A 20,703-nucleotide genomic window follows, 5' to 3' on the forward strand; every position below is an offset into this window, starting at 1 on the left:
CCGCATTCGGCCACTAGATGGGGCTATTTAAGCAGTTTGACATCAACTGAGAGTTTCCTGTCCCTGAATGCCACTGTGGATTCTGCTCTGAACCCGGCCGCATGGCAAGGCTTGTGTAGTGGCGGGCATTGGCACCCCCTGCAGCCTTCTCCGGCCCTGTTAGCCTGCAGGGCTGCACTGTCCTTGCCTGAGGACACCTGCCCCCAAGTGCTAATGGAGAGGGTGCCCCAGGTCAGAGCACAGATTGGCACCTGGCCTGGCCAGCAATGTAGTCCTCACCCCACCCAGAGACTGGCTATCAGCCACCTGCCCCCTGCAGACAGAGGTGCAGGTCGGAGACGCCATAATCTTGTGCCTGGCTCCAAGGACAGCAGTCAGACCTTGGAGCAAGGGGGTATCTGCTAATCTGGCACTTCCCTCTGCCTTGTGGGGCCCCCCGCGTCCCATCCTCCCCACCTTCTGTTGGACACACTGATGACCCTGCCCTGCTCCCACCAGGTCATTCCCCCACCCACATCCCTCCCCCCATCACACATATGCCCGCTTCCCCATGGCAGGCAGATTTCCTGGCCATGGACTCCACAGCGCCATGAACCCTGATGTTAGAGCATCACATGCTTTATTTCACTCCTCAATGCCCTGCTATGCAGTAACCCCCAGAACATAGAGCCTAAAACCCAGGGGCACAGCTGAGCTCCACCTGGGCACCAGCGCCCCCAGTGGGGGCATTACCCCCTCGGGGCTATGGGGAGCAGGCTGGAACACTCGCTCTGAGCCCAGCTCCCGCAGTGTTGTCTGGGCAGGCTTCTTTGAGGCCCCTCATCCGGCTCCCAAAGGGGCTGGTGCAGCAGGGCAAGCTGGCCTCTGCCCTCGGCCCAGCCCCGCTCCCCAGCACTAGGTAGGCATTGCTCAGGGGAGGTCATGGTTTGGAATGGGAGAGTCCTCTCCCTGGCAGACACTTAGCTCGGCCGCCCCGAGCTCTGACTGCTCACCTGGGACAGGCGCGGGGGCCTCTCGCCTCCAGCAGGACCATCTTGGAGTGTGAACTGTGCCTCCTAGTGGAGAGACCTGAAAATGCTTCCAAACAACCCTCTGGACCCCATCACCGCACACACACACCCTGGTGTAGGGCGGCAAGGGCTGGGGTCCCAGCACTGTGGGGTGGAGTCTCTGGCAAGCTCCTTTACCGGCAGCACCGGGGAAGGTGGTGTGGCGTTCATCCCCACAGCTGAGTCTTGCCCAGGTGCGCTGGGCACTGTGGGGGTCACTTCAGACACAGCTTTATTGGCTGGCTGGCCCCAGCTGGCTCCTGATGGCAGCCTGCCTCCTGCTGTAACACAGACTCCTCCACCTGCCCTTCCTCCCCCCAGCCTTCCTCCTCTTCCTCCTCCTCGCTGTCGGAGTCCTCATAGAGGCTGATGGTGGCTTGCACGGGGAAGTTCTCCAGCAGCTTCTCCCCCTCACTGTACAGGTAATCGAAGGACTTGGAGCGGGGCCAGAAGAGTCTGTGGGGAAAACACACTTGAGAAATACAGGTTCCTTCCGCTTCCTCTTTGGAAAGCCCAGGGGTGTGAAAGGGGCAGCACATCCTGCATGGGGCCCAGCACCGGGCTAGAAGGGGGCTGCAGGTCAGGAGTGAGAGGTGTCGGCACAGCTGTGTGGGGGGAGCCCAGTGGTAGAGTAGCAGGAGTGGGGCTGCAAGACAGGCTTGCAGGGCCTCAGCAGAGCTATGGGGCAAAGGTAGGGCGGGACTGGCCAAGCAGGGGGGCGCTGCAGGGATGGCCAGTGGGGTGTTGGCTGAGTCAGGTGCAAGAAGCTGACGCTCCATTCTAGCCAGCACCATGAGTGCTGGTTACCCCCCCAGAGCAGAGAAGCAAGCAGCCTGCGTGCCGGCACTGTAGGGTGCACGTACCTGACGGGGTGCCGGAACAGTGCTGATGCCTTGCCTGAGCCACCATCCACCAGCATCTCGCTGCCGCGGGCCTTGGGAAACACAGAACAGGAATTCGGATCCATGCCTTCAGCACCTACGCTGCAGCCTCCCCCCAGCATGGGGGATGGGGGCGAGTTAGGATCCCTGTGGGGACTGATGGGATTCCAGGGGCAGGGATGGGGGATGTAGTAGGTACACCGGGAGAGTCCGAGGGTCTCTAGCTGGAAAGAATAGGATGTAACTAAGCAAAGGAAAAGTTAGTTTGACTAGCAGGAAAGATTGGCCTGCCAGTGGGATCTCTTGGGCCATGGGGTCATCTCTCAAGGGAAGCAGGGGCAGCTCCGGCACACAGGACCCACCAGCCTAGATCAAAGATTGGACATTGTTGTTTGCAGTGGTGTTGTAGCTGGGTTGGCCTCAGGAGATCAGAGACAAAGTGGGTGAGGTCATGTCTTAATATCTCTCATCTGCAGAAGTTGGGCCAATAAAAGATATGACCCCACCCATCTCATCAGACTAGATCAGAGGCTAGGTTCCACGTGGCCTGTCTCTGGCAGGGGCTAGCAGTCAAAAAAGCGAACAGAATGTTGGGAATCATTAAGAAAGGCATAGATAGTAAGCCTCTATATAAATCCATGGTACGCCCACATCTTGACTACTACATGCAGATGTGGTCGCCCCATCACAAAAAAGACATTGGATTTGGAAAAAGTTCAGAAAAGGGCAACAAAAATGATTAGGGGTATGGAATGGCTTCCGTATGAGGAGCGATTACTAAGACTGGGACTTTTCAGCTTGGAAAAGAGACAACTAAGGGGGGATATGATAGAGGTCTATAAAATCTTGACTAGTGTGGAGAAAGTAAATAAGGAAGTGTTATTTACCCCTTCTCAAAACACAAGAACTAGAGGTCACCAAATGAAATTAATAGGCACCACATTTAAAACAAACAAAAGGAAGTATTTCTTCACACAATGCACAGTCAACCTGTGGAACTCCCTGCCAGAGGATGTTTTGAAGGCCAAGACTGTAACAGGGTTCAGAAAAGAACTAGATAAGTTCATGGAGGATAGGTCCATCAATGGCTATTAGCCAGGATAGGCAGGGATGGTGTCCCTAGCCTCTGTTTGCCAGAGGCTGGGAATGGGTGACAGGGGATGGATCACTTCATGGTTACCTGTTCTGTTCATTCTCTCTGGGGCACCTGGCATTGGCCACTGTTGGAAGACAGGATACTGGGCTAGATGGACCTTTGGTCTGACTCTTAATTTTTTATGTTCAGCACCAGCTGCTGCAGAGGGAGATCCTGCAAGCAGGGAGATAGGGACTAACCTCCCCACAGGGAGAGTGGCATCCTTACCCCCAGTAGTAAGAGTCCTGCATGGTGCCCTGAAGGAAAGTATTTCCTTGAACCAGTTCTGAACTTGCCTCCCACCAGCGTCCCCTTGTTCTTGTGTTAGACCCAGACCCAGCACTGATGCATGCGCTGCAGGGACCAGCCTGCATTGGCCGGGAGAGGACGTGGGTCCTTTCCCAGCTCTGGAGTGTCCCGTACTTTCTCTGTGGGATCAGGCAGGACAGGAGAAGAAGCAATGGCATGAGATGAGGAGAGGGGACGTTTAGGCTGAATAGTAGGGAAAGGTTCCTGCTCGTGAGATGGGGGAGGCTGTGGGACCTGCTCCCAGCAGAGGGTGGGGAGCCTTGTTGCTAGCCCGGCCAGGACAGCAGCCTTGGCATGAGGAGCCAGCTGCCCTTCTGGGGCTTTGTCGTCTCTCCTGGGCTCTGTGGTTCCTTTGCCTGCTGGTATTCTCCAACGGGGCAGGGCACATGAGCAGTGCAGGGAGTAGGGAGGCCATGCTGGCCGCTCCCCATCCCTGGGGGATCACACCCAGCAAGGCAGATTTCCTTTCCTTCCGGCTGGCTGCCACCCACGCTGAGAAGTGAGCCCACTGAGGGGATGTGGCTCGGCCTCCTCCGCCCACCCCAGCCTTGCTGAACACACTCCCTGGTGCCCACAGCAAAGAGGGCCAGGGAGGAAGCTGGCTCTACCCTCGGGAGGGCTTTATCCATTGTAATCTCCCGCCCATGCCAAACCCCTGCCCAGCGCCACTAACCCCTGAGGAATCCCGGCCCTGGCCAGGGAAGAGGCGTCCCTTTCCCACCACCCAGAGCCCTCTGAAATCTAACCCCCCACAGCAGCTACCCAGGGAGAGCCAGCCCTGCCAGCAGAGGAGCCAGCCTGGCACTGGCCTACACTACCCACTGCAGGGAGGGGGCTCACTTCACAGCCGCTTGCCTTCAAAAGGAGAGACTGTGCCAGCTGGGAGGGATGAGGAAAGGTGCCCTGGCTTCCAGAGAGGTCTGCCTGCCAGCCTCCAGGGTGCCAGCATGGGGGGGGGTCTGCCCACCAGCCTCCAGGGATGCCAGCATGGGGAGTGGCTTCTTGCCATCCTCCAAGGGGTTCCAGCCAGGGGGCTCTGTCCACTAGCCTCCACCAGCCAGGTGGGGGGGTCTGCCTGCCACCCTCCAGGGGGCACCAGCTGGGGAGGTCTGCCCCACCCGCCAGCCTCCAGGAGGTGCCAGCCAGGGGAGGTCGGTCCACTAGCCTCCAGTGGGATGTGAATGGAGACTACTCAAAGGATCCCATGCATCAGGATGCCAGGCCCTGCACTCAGAATAACATTGCTTGGCTCCCACCTCACACCCCCCTCAGTCCTTTTCTGCCCCTGCCCCCGAACAGTCCCTGTGTGCAGCCCAGCGAGCCCGTGGAGCTCAGAGGTTAGAGGTGGAAAAGGCCCAGCAGCTCAGCCTGTCCATCTCCTGGGGCCAGCACAGGATCCGGCCCTGTCAGGTGCTGTCCAGCCCTAGCTGAGGGATGGATCTCCCCTGGGAGCCAGTCCCCCAGTCCCCCAATCTCACAGCCAGGCAGCTTCCCACGAGCTCCATCCTGAATTCCCACTCTGCAGTGTGTCCCGTCAGGCGAGCTGAAGCCCTGGGCCTCATGGAAACAGAATCCAGAGCTGGAAGTCACCCAAGGACAGCTCCCTGAATGCAATAACCCCAGAGATGGCAAAAGAACCCAGGGGAAATACCTCGGGAATGAGGCTGCTCATCCTAGGGATGCTGTGATGCAGAGGTGAAGAGCGAGCACCCAACCCTGCCTTCTGACCCACCTTGAGCCCCAGAGGGACCAGGTGAATTCTGGGGCTGGGCTGAGCTGGATACCCTCTGATCAGGGAGGGTGAAACTCACCAGGTCTGTCTGGTCCCTGTTCTGCCTGCACAGGTCCTTTGCAGTGGGAAGCCAGGGTCTCCAGAGAGGTGGGGATCTGCAAAGTGAGACAAGGAGAGGGGGCTGGAGCGGGCCAGTCAGTGGTCAGCAGGCCCAGGGCGCTATCATGCTGAGAAGCCCCAGCTCGTCACAGCTGATAGAGCCATGGCTTTGCACAAGCACCAAGGCAAATGCCGGCCCATAGCACCCGCGTGCCCACACAGGGCGAGGGTGTTCTCAGCACTAAGATCCCTCATCCTGCATCCCGCCCCCATCCACAAACACAGCCCGTCCCCAGCCCTCTGCCTCCCCCGCTTTGGGGGATCTGTTGTTTGTGGACAGACCCTGCACCTAGACTGCCAGCGGCTTCACTGCCTGGGGACTGGGGGGACTGCCTCAGAAGCCCTACGCTTTTCAGTGCCAAGGGATGGGGGGGGCAGGGGAAAGCACTGCACTGCAGCCCCCACCCTAACACTCCCCCAAAAGTAGAGCTCAGGGGTTAAGGGCTAGCGGTGACAGCAGGAGAGTCCCTGCATCCTGGTCCTCTGGCACGGTCTCAAGGTGTTCCCTCTGGGCCTCAGTTTCCCCATCTGGAAGGTGGGTTTGGACATGGGGGTTGGGGGGCCTGTTTCTGAGCTGCCAGGGCAGAATGGGAGAGAAGTACAAAGCCCTTATTAACAATCACAGTCAGATGCACCCCATTCCGTATGAACCCCCCCCCCTCGCCCCTTTGCCAACAGCAGTGACACGGAGCGCCACGCTCCCCGCTCTGCCAGCCCCGTCTCCTCCGACTCAGCTGCGCCAGCCACAGAGCGGGCAACGGGCACTGTGGCCACAAGATCCTCATTACCTTCCGCCTTGTTCTCGGCCCTGCACAGGGCGCCCGCAGCCCCAGGCACCCAGCGGGCCCTGGAGCCAGCCAGCCAGCCCGAGGGGAGCGTGGACAGAAGCTTCCATGAGGTGAGCAGGCGAAGAAGGAGTGAGGTGTCTCTCTCCCGCCTGTCCCAAGAGCCCTTTATAGCCATCCCGGCCTGGTCGGGGCTGGGGAAGGGGGGAGAGCAGGAGGTCCCAGGGTGTCCAGCATGCCCCAGTTGAGTAAACAGCAGCTCAGCGGGAGGCTGGGGGGGAACCGTCAGCTCCAGTGGAAAAACAAAACACAGAAGGGAAAAGTTAGACACCATTTGTGAGAAATGCCCCAGGGGGCCAGGGGGAGTGGGGAGCGGACAATTAATGAGGGTGATTAGGAGTTTTGTCCGCATTACCCTAAGGGAGGGGACGGGGGGCAGTAACATGGGGAGGAAATGGGTCTGTGCAGGATGGCACAGATAATGGAGAGAGGGCCAGAAGGAAAGAGAGGGAGGGGGGCAAGGAACAGAGGAGGGGAGGGGAGGGGAGAGAGGCGAGAGATTTCAGGGCTGTAACAAAGCGGTAAATAGGGAAGCGGGCCTGGCTTGGTACCAATGGCGGGTTTCTCACTGCGGGCCCCATCCAGCTGCCAGGGACACACACAGGGCAGGGGCAGGCTTGGGCTCAGAGTCCCTGCTCTGACTGCACTGAGGTCAGGCCACTGCTCTGCAGGCTGGACAGCACCAGGGCAGCCCAGAGATTCAGCCCCAGCAACAACGTGCGGGGCTGGATGCATGTAGTCAAAAGGATTTGCTGTCTGGGATGTAGGAGTACAAGGAGCAGCCCTGCTCCTCCTCTGGGGCTGAGCTGCATCACTGATTGCTGTTCTCAGTGGTGGCAGATGACAGAACAAGGAGTAATGGTCTCAAGTTGCAGTGGGGGAGGTTTAGGTTGGATATTAGGAAACACTATTTCACTAGGAGGGTGGTGAAGCACTGGAATGGGTTACCTAGGGAGGTGGTGGAATCTCCATCCTCAGAGGTTTTTAAGGTCAGGCTTGACAAAGCCCTGGCTGGGATGATTTCGTTGGGAATTGGTCCTGCTTGGAGCAGGGGGTTGGACTAGGTGACCTCTTGAGGTCCCTTCCAACCCTGATATGCTATGATTCTATGATTGCAGGAGAAACAGGCAGCTGGTGCCTCTGGAGCAGCACAAGGCAGCCAGGTCCCCCTAGGCCTGTGTGCTCTGGCAAGAGAAGGATGGATAATTCAGCAGGGGTGACCAATGGGGCAGCCCCACTGCAGCTGGGGATGACAGGCCCCGCTTTTGTCTAGCTCTGTGTATTGCAGGACCTTCAGGGAGCCAGCTCCCGGCACCCAGCCCCACGGCTCTGCAGGAGAGATTCTCTTTCCCAAGCACTCTGTCCTCCCAGCCTGGCATGAGGCTATGCCGCTGCTAGGGGCAGCCCTGTGCGTCTCCCTAAATGAGTTTGTTTTCAGCTGGGCATTGCCGGCAGGTGCTGGGCCATTAGCAGGGGCTCCCTGGGGAGCAGGACTCTGGAATTTCCTGGCAGACCAGCCGCGCAGAGCCCTCTCACCCGCCCAGGGTGGACAGTCCATGCACCCTCCACTAAGCCCCTGCCAGAGCTGCCTTCACAGCACTGGTCCCTCTCCCCACCCCCATTGACAGTGCAAAGGGCGTGCAAAACCGGCCCAGGGCTGAACAGCACCATCTCACCCCTGCTCCGTACAGGGGATATGCTGCACAGGGCATGAGGCCGGGACCAACCAGGCCCCGTGTCTCACACACCCCCACGCCTCTCTGCTTCCCAGTCTGCCCGTCACCCGACCCCTCCCATCTGGCCTTGAGGAGGCATTGCTCTAGTATCTGCAGCACCAGAGGGAGCCTCTGATAATTATAGCCCCAAAGGGGCCCTAATGAAGCTCTAATAGGATTTGTTACGGGGCCTCCGATTAACACTGACTCTGCAGTGACATCTCCACCTCCCGCCCTGCGCCAGGCCAGCTTCCCCTTCCCTCAGCCCTGGGAAATCTCTACCGCCAGGCTGGGGCCACAGCCCCCACTCCCCCAGCCCCAGCTTTGGGCCCGGAGGAAGGAGTTGGAGGGAATGTCCCCTGCTGAGTCAGCACAGCCCGGACAAACATGCAGGGAGGGACTTTGCACACGGCGCACCTAAGAGCACCTGAATCGCTGGACGTTGCAAGCCCCGAGACAGCCTAATGCTGGGTTGGGGGCACGGTCACCCCTTCAGAGCTGTATCAAGTCAGGCGCATGCTGGGCCCTTCCTCACCATGGCAGCTGATTTTTCACTCACCTCCGAGGCTGCATGTCTGGAAGCCAGCACTCCGGTTCTTTCCTGTCCATGGTCACAGAGCAGGGATCCGACTTCAACAGGCCGCTCCGACCCTAGGGTTGGCCACTGCTTCTGGCGAAGCAACCATTGGCCCTGGAACAAGAAGCCGGGGAAAGGATCCTATGGACAATCCAACAACAGAAAATGCCTGTCGTGAGTATTTCTGAGCTGAGCACTGCAGGACTGAGCATGCTGCTTAGCTATAAAGTGTCTGTGCATCACACCCACGGATCACACAAGAGTCTCAAGCTACGAAGCAGTCCTTGCTTTCAGTGCAGCAGCTTGCTCGTGTCTGATTGTTAATACTCGGTACTCGACTTCTTGGGACAAGCTGCTCCTCAGCTCTGTAAAACGTCATTTAAAGTTTACCCCCCAACAGTATCTACCATTACCAGAGAACTCGCCAGCTGCAGCTCTCCGAGCCCTTTACAAAGGAGAGATCAATAAAACAAACCAAAGGGTAGCCCAAGCTGAGATGGGACGCTTCCGAAGGAGCCAGGCCAGAGATCCCAAGTCCCCTAGCAACCTCCCCATTTGCTGTCAATTTCATAGGGAAGGTGCCCACATACAAGGATGATGGGCAGCCCGGCAGTATAAAATCATTAGCTAGGCTGCATCGTCAGCCCCATTTTGCAGTGGAGGAAGCTCAGACATGGGGAGGGAAAGGCCCACATCCTCAAAGGTATTTAGGCACCTAGCTCCCATGTCAAGGGGATTTCAGTGGGAGTTAGGTGCCTAAACTCGTCTGAAGATCGGAGCGTATGTGACTTGCTCAAGGTCACTCTGCAAGTCAGTGGGAGCTTTGACGGCCATGAGACGTCTCCTTTCTGAGACACAGCAGCCTGCCAATGAGGCGACCCAGCTCCCACTGCTTGTTCAACAGACATAATCAAGGGAAAGAACTTGGGGATTCAGTGCATGGATGGGACTCCAGCGCTGGCCAACCCCCTCCCCACCCCCTTCATGCTGGCTGCTCCAGTACCTCCGACTGCCCTTTGATTCCAAACATGAGGGGCCTGCTCTCTGGTCTTTTTGTGGCACATTTAGGGGATCAGTGCTGCTCGGCCTCTGGGGAGTCACGGGGGTTATTCCCCCTCCCAACCGTGTTTGCTCAGGTGCTATAAGGCCCGAAATGTTACCTCCTCTGTGCTGGGCCTCTCCCCCATCCCCACCCTCTGGGGCTGGGGTGCCATGTGGCTATCCATACGGGAGCATGGGCTATGGGGCACTTCACATCACGCACCTGCCAGCTGAGACTAGGGGAAACTGATGCAGGCAGGCAGGGAAACAGCATGCGTCTGATTCCAAACAAGGCCCACTGTGCAGAGCTGCCGCTGGGTGTTGTACAGCAGGGAAAATAAACCTCTTTCCAGGGACGTTCCGTTTGAGGGTCTGATCTGGAGGGGACTCCATGCCAGTTGCTTCCCACCCCTCTTCCTCCATTCGCTGTCCTTATTCTAACCCCAGATTAACTGTCATTCATTTCGAAACAGAGTCAGCAACCATCCCCCTCAGCCTCAGCATAGTGTCACACCAAGAAGCACATGGGTCCTGGCTGATGTAGGGCGTGCAAAGAGATAAATAAAAGCAACCTAAACATGATGCTGTAGGATGCCCCACTTTATCCCAGGAGACCCACTCCAAAGATCTGCCTCTTCCCCATTTGCTATTCTCATCATTGGGTGAGACTCGGATTAGAAACACGCATAGGGTGGGGATGGGGGCAGGAGGCAAAGTGGGGTCATGGGTCAGCCCCCTCTCCCAAGATGCCTTCAATGTGGGAGAAGGAAAGAAAATAGCAAATGGTCCCGTCCAGCCTCTGCCTTCTGCGTCCAGCTGTCCCAAATGCTCCAGCTCTGGGAACGAGCACTCCAGGCTTTGCTGGGCCCTTCTGGAGAACACAATTTGTCACCCCTGGGGCTCCCCTCTGCCCCCCATTTGTGATGGTGGTTAGGCCTTTGCCTGCACGGCAGCCTGTGCAGGGCTTGTTACATTTCCCCATTTGTTTCTCATTTGGGCCAGGAGTCTTAGAATAACAAACCCTGGGGAGGGCAGAGAAGGCTGCTGCTGAGAGAGGTATTTCAGCCAGTCAGTCCAGATCCCCCATCATCCTCCCCTCCCCGCTACCCTGCTCCAGAGAGCCCTGCAGCCTCTGGGAACTAGCCTGAGTGCCCCATTGCCGTTGTTACACTGGGGGAGAGGGGGATCACATCGGGGTTATTTGTACGCACCAGACAGATGGACACCATGGCGCAGATTTTCAGGATCCCCTCCGCTCCAGTTTACAATGCTTTGGATCTGTGTTTAGGGGCACTCCAGCTTGCGTGTGCATTCACGCTCCTCCCTCCAGCCATCGGGGTCTGCCTAGCCAGGCTGCACATGCAAATGCCATTTGCACACACAAACCAGAGGGCTGGGGAGACATGGGGGTAACAGCCCTTCCCTGCCTCCCAGGAGCGTTAGGACGCTAAATATATTAAGGTTGTGAGGTGCACAGATGTGAGAGAGTGGTTAGGAAAACATGGGCCTGCCCTGGAGTAAAGAGAGCGAGCGCTGAGCCGACACACCCTGGGCATTGCTGAGCTCTGTGTGGAAGCACTTCAGCCTTAGCCATGGCATCCTCACCCTGAACTCCATCTTGCTCTCACTGCCGGCATGAGGTGCTCTGCCATCGAGTTCAGTGGGCGCAGACCCCGTTTTGTCCTCCCCATTGTTTCTGATACCGGATGGACAACTGTTGCCTTTCAGCTTGTTTTCCTCCATCCTGTTCAGGAGCCTGAGTTGTTATTGTAGGGTTGCTCAGGACGAATGGACACCTCCCAGCTGGATGACTTGGCCCACTGTCAATGTTGTCTTGGGCCAACTCTTGGTGGTGTGGAGACACATGCTCTTCTTAATACAGAGCCTTCCATCTCCCTGGAGTGCCCTGTGTACCAAACCCAAGCTCATTCCCAGCCAACAGCTTCGACTCCGACACCCCGATAATCAGAGGGGCTAAGCGCCCGTAATTCCACCTGGAGTCAGCAAGAGACACAGCTGCCCAGCATTATGGAGAATCAGGCCCTACAGGCTAGCTCTGGGCAGACAACCCACAACCTGAGCCAGGGCGCTGCCGAGCCACAGCAGGCCAGAAGGGGGCGCTTTAGAATGGCACACCTGCTCCACAGCACCCCCTTTCCGGCTTGGTGTGCCTCAGCAGCAGCCTGCCTCCGGTCTCTTCCTTGCACCCCTTATTAACTCCCCCCAGTAGCGCCCCTTCTCCTAGGGGCTAATTTAATGGCCTAAATCACACAGTGCTCAGTCCTGGGGCTTCTCTTTTCTCCCTGATCTGCTCTCTGCAGCACTTCCCTGCCTTGGCAAGCCACTCCCAGCCCTCCCTGGCTCGAGTCCTGCTCACCTGGCTCTCAGCCCTTACCTCTCTAGGCTGAGCGGGCTCCACGGATAGCAGCTCTCTGCAGCCTGCAGGAGCCTCACAGCGTCTGCAGCCCTCTGCCCCATTCCTCTTTACAAAGGCCCCAGTGCCTCCCTGTAAACGCCAAAGGCGCAGCAGGTCAGCAGCCCCGGGTGCACTGGCCCCTGCTCCCTCTTCAAGGGCCCAGTCACCCTGTGACACCTGGAAACCTCCCTCCTCTTCCACTCCAGCCAAACCTCACATGCCTGGCTAGGCAGGGACGTGCTGCCCTACCCACCCACCCCACAGCTTGGCCTCCCTGCCCACACCTGTCCGCCCCCCGCTCACATTATATTTTATACAACCACCACGGTACAAACAAGCCGTACGCATACGCCCCAGCTCAATCCCTTTGCCATCACCAGTGCAGCCCTTCTCCACCTCCCTGGGTCTAGACTTGGCTGTTGTCGTTTGCAAGCTCTTTGGTTCAGGGACATTGTCTCCTTACCTGGGCTCTAAAGCACCCTATAAACTAGTCATAAATCAACTTGTGGTCACGTGAGGGGGGCCTGACAACTGCACACCATAGCAACCTGCCCTGTCAAGGGATCCAGCCAGTGATGAGCTGCTAAAATCTTAACAACGGGTTCCCTATAAAAAGTTCTGATTTAAGGGATGTGCCACAGTATGTATTTTTTGTACCAATAGGGTTACCATACGTCCGTATTTTTCCGGGAGCAGCGATTTAAGAACCAAAAAGCCTGACATCTCCGGGAAAATACGGATGTATGTTAACCCTACCTAAAGTTCTTTTTTAAAAAGATGGGCCTGAACTAGAAATGAGCTCTGTTTCACGTGTGGGTCCCCGCCACTCCTTTGGGGTGTGCTAGGGTGACCAGATGTCCCAATTTTATAGGGACAGTCTTGATTTTTGGGTCTTTTTCTTATATAGGCTTCCATTACCTCCCACCTCCTGTCCTGATTTTTCACACTTGCGGTCTGGTCACCCTAGGGTGTGCACATGTGTGGGTGCCAGCTGCTCCCTGCCCCCCTCATTGAAGCAGGTGTGCAGGGTTACTGCCCTGAGAACTGCAGGGCACCAGTGGACATGGGGCTGGCTGCAGACAGGGGCGTGGGGCAGGGCTAGCTGGAGGCAGGGGGTGTGACACAGGCTGGCTGCAACAGGAGCTGGCTGTGGGCAGGGGGTGGGAAGAGCGGCTGGGAGCAGCCCAAGCAGCAGGACGCAGCCCAGGTCCAGCAGAGCAGCTGGGAACCCACAACGTAGCAGCAGGAGCCCCACAGCCAGAGGTCCAAGGAGCAGCAGCAACAGGGCCTGGAGGCAGCCCACATGGCTCCCGCAGCGCAGCGCCCCCTGGTGGCCGGGAGGAGGAATTACAGGCTCCCCGACCGGGGCCCATCAAAGCTTCCCTCGCAGGGAAGCCAGTTTACAAGCGGTTCTAAAACCACTTCTAAATTTAACAACCGGTTCGTGCGAACTGGTGCGAACCGGCTCCAGCTCACCCCTGGTTCCAGCCCAATTGCTTCCAGCATCCCCCCCATCTACCGCCTGGCTTCCTGTGAATGGAAACTGGCCATGGTGACCACTCCCCTGGCCCTACAGCTTCTCTTGACAAAGCAAAAACACCGACAGGAATTCTTTAAAACGCCAGCTCCCGACTTTCAGCGACTCCCACCAACAGCAGGTCCCATTGCTCACCAACGCTCTCCTCTGCAGCCTAACAGGGCTCTCTCTCTATCCCTCCTCCTCGCTACTCAGTGTCACTTTCACACGAAAGAGCCTGCGATTTGGATGCAGGTTTGAGGCCCTGGGAAAGCCCCAAGCCTGAGGTTAGACAGGTCTGATGTATGGCCGTACCGGCTGCTTTGTCAGTGCAGCAATTCTTTGATCACACTTGCCAGGACCCCGTAGCAGCGTTAACCCATCTCATGTCTAGCACCAGCAAAGATAGGATCAGCGGAGTGGACAGGAGTCTGGAAAGTGTAGCCTAAATGGGAGACTTCACACCTCAGCCTCCCAAATGGTCTCTCTTGCCCTTTTCACAGGCGACAGCTTGGCCTGGGAAGGTGTTGGCACACTCTGCTTAGCTGTCACTTCTCCAGACCTTTGGACCCAGCACACTTCGGAGTTTGTAGCACAGAGTCAGACAAAGGTCACAGGGTCATACACCCCCTTTCTGCATGCCTGATGGGTCTGGATTTCTCACACCCCATGGGGCTGAGAGTTTGCAGAGCCCTGGCCTATCTACAGCAGATCTGCCATTATACTGGTGACAGAAGTACCATGCCTGCAGCAGTATCCCTGTGATCTTTGATCTTGAGAATCTGAGTTTATAAGCTAAGTGGGGCTGCAGCTGGCCAGTGCCTTGATGGCAGCTCTCCAAGGAAAACCCGTGTGCTGACGGCTATGCCACCAGAGGATCTAATGGGGGCACAATGATGCATATGTGTGGATGGAGGTACGAGAGCAGTAGCCAAACGACACTTGCACTGACTCAAGAACTCTTACATTTTGCCACCACTGTGTCTAATTCACCTTCAGTTTCGAGACGCTTCCCCATGCACTGGCTGAGATAATTCAAAGGGATGCTTATGGGATGCTGCTATCTAAAATCAGCTCTGTAGGTTTAGGGGAAATCCTGTACTCACCAGTAAGAGTCCCACCTTCTCTCCACCACCACGGGCAGCTCTCACCATCTGCGTCATGCCACGCCCAGTCAATTTCCTACTTTGGCACAGATTGGAGGCTGCACCAAATCAGCACCCCAAACTCTGCAGGGAATTGCACTTTTCAGCTTTGCCCCAAACCATCTTCTTGCTCTGTCCTCCCTGCCCCACCCCCCACGAAATCACATGGGCAATAAACCCCAAACCCCTTGCAAAATATTTACATTTTTAATTAATTGGGGGGGGCAGGACACAAACAAAAAGGTGTCCCCAACTCCTCGATGCTTTGCATCCTCTCAAGGGTTTAGTTCTGATCTGGAATAAGCCTCTGACCCCAGGCTAAGATTTGCAGATGGATTTTGCAAAGCTGCAGTTAACCACTAGAAATCCTTTATCCCCTGGGCCCTGGCCTGCTCTCTGCTCGCCCTGTCCCGAGGAGACATGGTCCTCCTGCACTTGGATACTCGTGCCCCCTGTGCAATCTCCACTGGGCTACTCCGTCGCTCCCTCCAGGTCCTGTATTTCCGGTAAGTATTTCAGAGCCACTGTGCATTTTTCTCTGGGTGCCAGCTTGTCTGTATGAGATTTCCCCTCGTTCCTTTCTTCACTTCCTGGCCTGGCCTGACCCAGTCCCAATGCACTCGTGGAGTGTCACTGAGCCATATGTACAGGCTGCTGCCGGCTTTCAACACTCCGTCCTCTTTCATGCTTAGTCCTGCCGTGAGTGCAGGGGACAGAACTAAATGACTTCTTGCGGTCCCTTCCAGTCCTACGATTCTATGATTCTTTTCCTGTCTGCATTTCAGGGAGGGGGATGCTGCTCTGCCTATGTCACTTGGCAGGGCCTAAGCTGTCCTTTGAACAAACACGTCTACTCCACTTTTGGAGTCCACACTGCAGTCATCTCCAGAGATCACATCAGAGCTGGGATCCGACCCAGACGGTTGGCACCAGTGAAATGCCCTGGGACTAACAGGGGCAGTGCCAAGATACTAGAGTGATGTGCTCAATAGAAATATCAAAGGTAGACAGCTGAGATACCATCAAACCGCTGGGCTGGAGGGTGGGGGCACTGGGTGACTGGGAGGGAAACAAATGTTGGGAAAACTTGCAACAAAATGATGGAGAGGCAGTTCTGAGGGAAAGGGGACAGGCCAGAGGCAATTGTGGTTCGTTCTATTCTCTCTCAGGTTGTGGCTTTCAAATAGGGTTGCCAACCTTCCAGAATCATCCCAGAGTCTCCAGGAATTAAAGATTAATCTTTAATTAAAGATTATGTCACGTGATGAGACCTCCAGGAATATATCCAACCAAAATTGGCAACCTTACTGTCGAAGCCTGCTGCTGACTTTCCCAGGGAAAGAGGCAGCTGGCCTGCAATGATTGTGTCTTTTAGGGGTGACAGGCCCCATTTCTGAATGCACCTGTGGGGATTTTTGAAACAGACGGGGAAAGACATTGATTTGCTGCAAAACTCCAGAAGCATATGCACAATGCAGCGGGCTACTTGTCCACGTTGTCGTGCCATGCTGGGAGGGGCCTGGCAGAAGCCAGGCACAATGGAGGGCCTGAGAGAGGGGCTGCAGCTGGAGAAATACCCCAGCAGAGCACCGAACAGCAGCGTGAGTACAGAACAAGAGCAGCCCTTAGGGACCGTTCACAGTGCCAGCCTGGGCTATTGCTATTGCCAAGCAGCGGGCGCTCACACTGATGTTCAGTTTGTTTCCTCCTTGTGCCAGATGAGGGGCTGCTAACAAAAGGATCCCTCTCTCCACCTGAAATCAGCAGCCACAGCTCACCCTAGTGCCCTTGGACAGTTACAGAACCTCTCCTAGGCTGACATTATTATAAACACTTTGCACTTATAGAGTTGTTCATAGAATATCAGGATTGGAAGGGACCTCAGAAGGTCATCTAGTCCAACCCCCTGCTCAAAACAGGACCAATCCCCAGACAGATTTTTGCCCCGTGTCCCTAAATGGCCCCCTCAAGGATTGACCTCACAACCCTAGGTTTTGCAGGCCTATGCGCAAACCACTGAGCCATCACTTGGGTGGTGCTTTTCCTCTGTAGATTATGAAGCACTTTCCTGAGCAGGGAGACCCCTGGGTTGGGATGGGAATATCGAGGCATAGCCAGGTGGCTACCAACATTTTCAAAATATCATCTCCACCAACTCAGGCATCTCCATTTTTAGGTGCCAGCTGGAGACACCGTTAGTGGCCAGGAGAGACGTGGGCATTAAGTGCCCCGGGAAATCAACTCACCCATTAATTCCAGCTGCCCACATCTGGCCTAAGTGACTTGCACACGGTCAACAGCAACTCACTAGCAGAGGCAGGAAGAGAAACCAGATCTTCTGACTTCACATCCCAGGCCTTAGTCACTTAACCGAGGTGTCTCTGTGGCACAGGCTGTTAGCAGACAGGGTTTGCCTGAGACCTGGAAAGGCCAGCCTGAGAAGGGAGGGCACCTGGCCAACACAACCAACAAGTTTAAGTTCTCCCCACTAATGTGACAATCCAGGTTGTCAGTAGGCAATAGAGCACCCCCTGCTGGAGGCCTGGGGCCCTGCTTGGTCACCAAACCGAAGACAAAAAGCGAAGCATGTCTCTGCAGCAGTTAATTCCCGGATGACGTCATTCCCTTTCAGGCCCCAGTCCTCTCTCACATGTCTCAGCTTCCCCTCCAAGGAAAGATTAGGAAGCGATCCTGAACACAGCCTGTTCTCCTCCCCCGCAGTCTGAGGGTTTGGGGGGCTCAGCCACGAGGCGCTGGCGCACGCTATGGCTCAAGCTCAGAACTGCAGTGACCCCCAAATGTAGCCCCAAACCCACTGGGGAGCCAACTGATTGCAAAGAGATGGGCTTATTCAGAAGATGTTTTAAGAGGGAAAGGGGCTGAATTCGAAATAAAGATTTTCCCAAAGTGGGACAAGCAGGGTGATCAGATCCACTCCCAAGGGCCGTCCCGCCGCTCTCTGGCATTTCCCTGGGAGTGTCCCAACTGGATTGTGTTCGCTACTGGACTCTAAGCTAGTGCGACAGGAGGCAAGGTTCCCCTCAGTGCTCAGCCGAAGCCACCTGGGGTGGCAGGACCTGAAAACACCACATGGAACAGGAGAAAATGCAGGAGAACGAGCCCTGCACAGAGGAGAATGTAACTGGAGAGCAGAAAGCATGGGGGCTGGGGGACCTTTCCTCACTCCATCCCAGCGCTCAGAGGCCTATGCGTTGCTGTGCTGTATGCACCAGGAGCGGCAGGAACCCTACAGCATTAAGAAGTGCTGAGTTAGCCAGCGAATGCCAGGCAGGGGCCGAGCAGCTGCACGCCCCAGAGGAGACAGGTTTGTGGCTTAGGGTGGGGAGCAGTCTGAGAGAGCCCAGGATGAGATGGACATGGAGACCTGAGCTGTCCCCTCACCTCCAAAGGGTCAGGTCTCTGTTGTCACCTGAGACGCCACAGCGGGGCTCACAGGGACAGCGTACTGGAGCTGTGCCTTCTCACTAGTGCTGTTCCCATCAGGCAGTCAGCGAGGGAGCCTAGGGGATCTTCTCCAGGAGGGAAACACACAGCCTCCTCCCTGGCCCAGTCACTGCTGAACCTAGGGACCGAGGTGGGGTCATCCCAGATGAGCAGAACCTCGGAGCAGGGACAGAGGGTCTCCGTTTTGAAGGGCTTTGCATCCTGATAGCACTACCCCTCAGGCTGCCTTTGCACTACTGCTCAAACTGGCCTGGCTGGGCAGGGAGCTGGCGCTAGCCTGGCACTTACAGCGCGCTCCTTCCCTATGTGCATGACATTAGTGATGGCTGGCGGAGATGACTCCGGGGAGGGGGTGTTCTCAAACACCAGGGGCCGGAGGGGTCAGGATCTGTGGGCAGCCATGAGCGATTCCCCTGCCAGGCTGCGGGAGAGAGAGAGCATCTAATCGCAGGGTGCCTTAGCTCAGGCAATGCAATGGCACATGCCACTAGCTGCTGATCCAGCAGCCGGGCTGGAAGAGAACATGGAGATGTGAAGCAAAGCTCTGATTCAGCTCACATTCCTGCGGGTGGGTGTTTTGCCAGGCCCTGCCACCAAGGCACATTTAGACTCCTTTGGCAGAGTTTATGATTTGGGGGGCTTTTTCTCTTGAAAGGTTGTTTGAAATGATAGCGGAGGTGAAAGGGCACTTGGCATCTCTCAGGAGTCTCTAGTAAATATTTAATCTGCTATGGATTTTTTTTTCCTTCTAGGGAGTTTCTCCTCCCCTTTCTCCCGCCCCCACATAGATAGCCCCACAGACCTAGCATACAAGGACCGGGGAGGAGATGAGCCCAGACCGCTGAGCTGCTCTCTAAGAGCTGGGACAATAGAAAGACAGGAAAGGGGCTAGTGGTGAGGAGCCAGGCAGCTAGCAAGGAAAGGCAGGAGCAGGCAGCCACAGCCAGGTGAGGAGAACAACTGAAGATGGTCTCAGTCGGGCTACAGCTCGTGGGCTTCATCCTGGCGGGGCTTGGGTTGCTGGGCACCGTGATCACCACACTCCTGCCCAACTGGAAGAACAGCTCCTACATCGGTGCCAGCATCGTGACGGCGGTGGGCTTCACCAAGGGCCTTTGGATGGAGTGTGCCATCTACAGCACCGGCATCACCCAGTGCGATATCTACAACTCCCTGCTGTCCCTGCCCTCCGACATCCAGGCTTCTCAGGCTTTGATGGTGACCTCCTGCGCCATCTCCTCACTGGCCAGTATTGTCTCCGTGATGGGGATGAAGTGCACCATCTTCGCCCAGGGCTCCCCTGCCAAGGACAGGGTAGCAGTGACAGGGGGGGTGATCTTCATCCTGGGGGGTGTGCTGTGCTTCATCCCCATGGTGTGGAACACCCATGTGGTGCTGCGGGATTTCTACAACCCGCTCATCCCGGACAGTGCCAAGTATGAGATGGGGGAGGCGATGTACCTGGGCATTGTCTCAGCCTTGCTCACCCTCCTTGGCGGCTGCATACTCTCCGCGTCCTGCCCGCCCCGGGAGTCTGAGACAGCCTACCAGAGCGCCTATCAATCCAAAGCCCTGGCAACCCCCCGGCCGTCCATCAGCCATACTCAAAAACCTAAGAGCGAATTCAGTGCCTACAACCTGACGGGGTACGTGTAGGAGCCCCGAAGCCTGGCCAACTCCCCAGCAGCAAGGCAGTCGGTATCTAAACCCTGGACGGTACCTCACCTGCCTTGGGGGCCACTCAGAAAGACTGGACTGGGGGAGGTAAGAGGAGAGGCTGAGCCAATCACTTGAGCTCGTCTCTCTCGTGCACTTGTCCTTGAATCCCAATTTCCACTGACTGACCAATGGTCTCACAAGGCGCTCAGCAGCTTGCATGGACTAGGCTGGTTCTGGCCTTGTGCCGTAGCCCCCTCAAGTGGCAGGCAGCAAAACACAAGCCCAGGGGAGCGCTCTCCATTGGGAAACCCCCTCTGCACCAAGAGGAAGAGCAGCATCCCAGATGGCCGTCCCCAAGAGACCAGTGAGTGCTCAGTCGGCACAGCAACAGATGGACTTGTGGAACTCGGCCCCAGCCCCTGGCTCTCGCAAGCGGTCACTGGCCTGCGTGCTCATGTGCACTGGACACAGAACAAGGGGCATGTTTGCCAATGCCGCCCGCCTGCAGGTGAAGGACAGGGAAGACGGGAAGGGTGCAGTCACACAGCGGGTGGGAGAGCTTTTGACAGGGTGGCAGGTCAAGGGTGAGCTTGCTGGGACTGGCCATGAAGCACTTACTGTACATAGGAGTGGTTGGGAGGGTGGCGGAAGAGGCAGTGGCTCTCCAGGAGCAGCACATTTGCTGAATGGCCCCATGGGTCAAGAATGATGAGGTGTTGAAATAAATCTGTGTTACAGTCACGCTGAAGCTGACTTAGCTTTCCTTCTGCGCCGAAGGGGCTCTGCCCTCACCCCCAGGAAACCCCACCCACGCTGGGCCAGGCCACCTTGTGCCCATTACAGCCACCCACTTGCTGCCCAGCCAGAGGGCAGAGGCTGGGAGGCATATTTCAAAGGGGACTGGGAGTCCCAAACCCAACCCCCCGTGCAATCCTGTGCTTGTTTCTGTGCTTGACTTTGAAGAGCCGTGACCCTCGGGCATGGGAACGCCACGGCCCCTTGCAGATGGTCCGAGTAAACAAACAGATTTAAAAGAAGACAGGCTGCTGCTCAGGAAGG

The 20,703-nt window shown here is 56.6% G+C and overlaps 2 protein-coding genes across 2 annotated transcripts; one reads left to right on the forward strand and one right to left on the reverse strand.

Annotated features, from left to right (window-relative positions):
- Positions 1-789: 789 nt before the first annotated feature.
- On the reverse strand, positions 790-16,993 carry RIPPLY1 (ripply transcriptional repressor 1). The gene is made up of 6 exons (XM_039489192.1): positions 16,767-16,993; positions 8,385-8,543; positions 6,054-6,339; positions 5,186-5,261; positions 1,913-1,983; positions 790-1,505 (listed from the first exon to the last, which is right to left on the reverse strand). Exons 3-6 carry the CDS (start codon positions 6,158-6,160, stop codon positions 1,265-1,267), a joined length of 495 nt encoding a protein of 164 aa, XP_039345126.1. The 5' UTR covers positions 6,161-6,339; positions 8,385-8,543; positions 16,767-16,993; the 3' UTR covers positions 790-1,264.
- A 1,816-nt stretch (positions 16,994-18,809) lies between these two features.
- On the forward strand, positions 18,810-20,352 carry CLDN2 (claudin 2). The gene has a single exon (XM_039489163.1). It carries the CDS (start codon positions 18,952-18,954, stop codon positions 19,639-19,641), a length of 690 nt encoding a protein of 229 aa, XP_039345097.1. The 5' UTR covers positions 18,810-18,951; the 3' UTR covers positions 19,642-20,352.
- The last annotated feature ends 351 nt before the right edge of the window (positions 20,353-20,703 follow it).

This window comes from Mauremys reevesii, linkage group 9, assembly GCF_016161935.1.
Source record: "Mauremys reevesii isolate NIE-2019 linkage group 9, ASM1616193v1, whole genome shotgun sequence".
NCBI classification, from domain to species: Eukaryota; Metazoa; Chordata; order Testudines; family Geoemydidae; genus Mauremys; species Mauremys reevesii.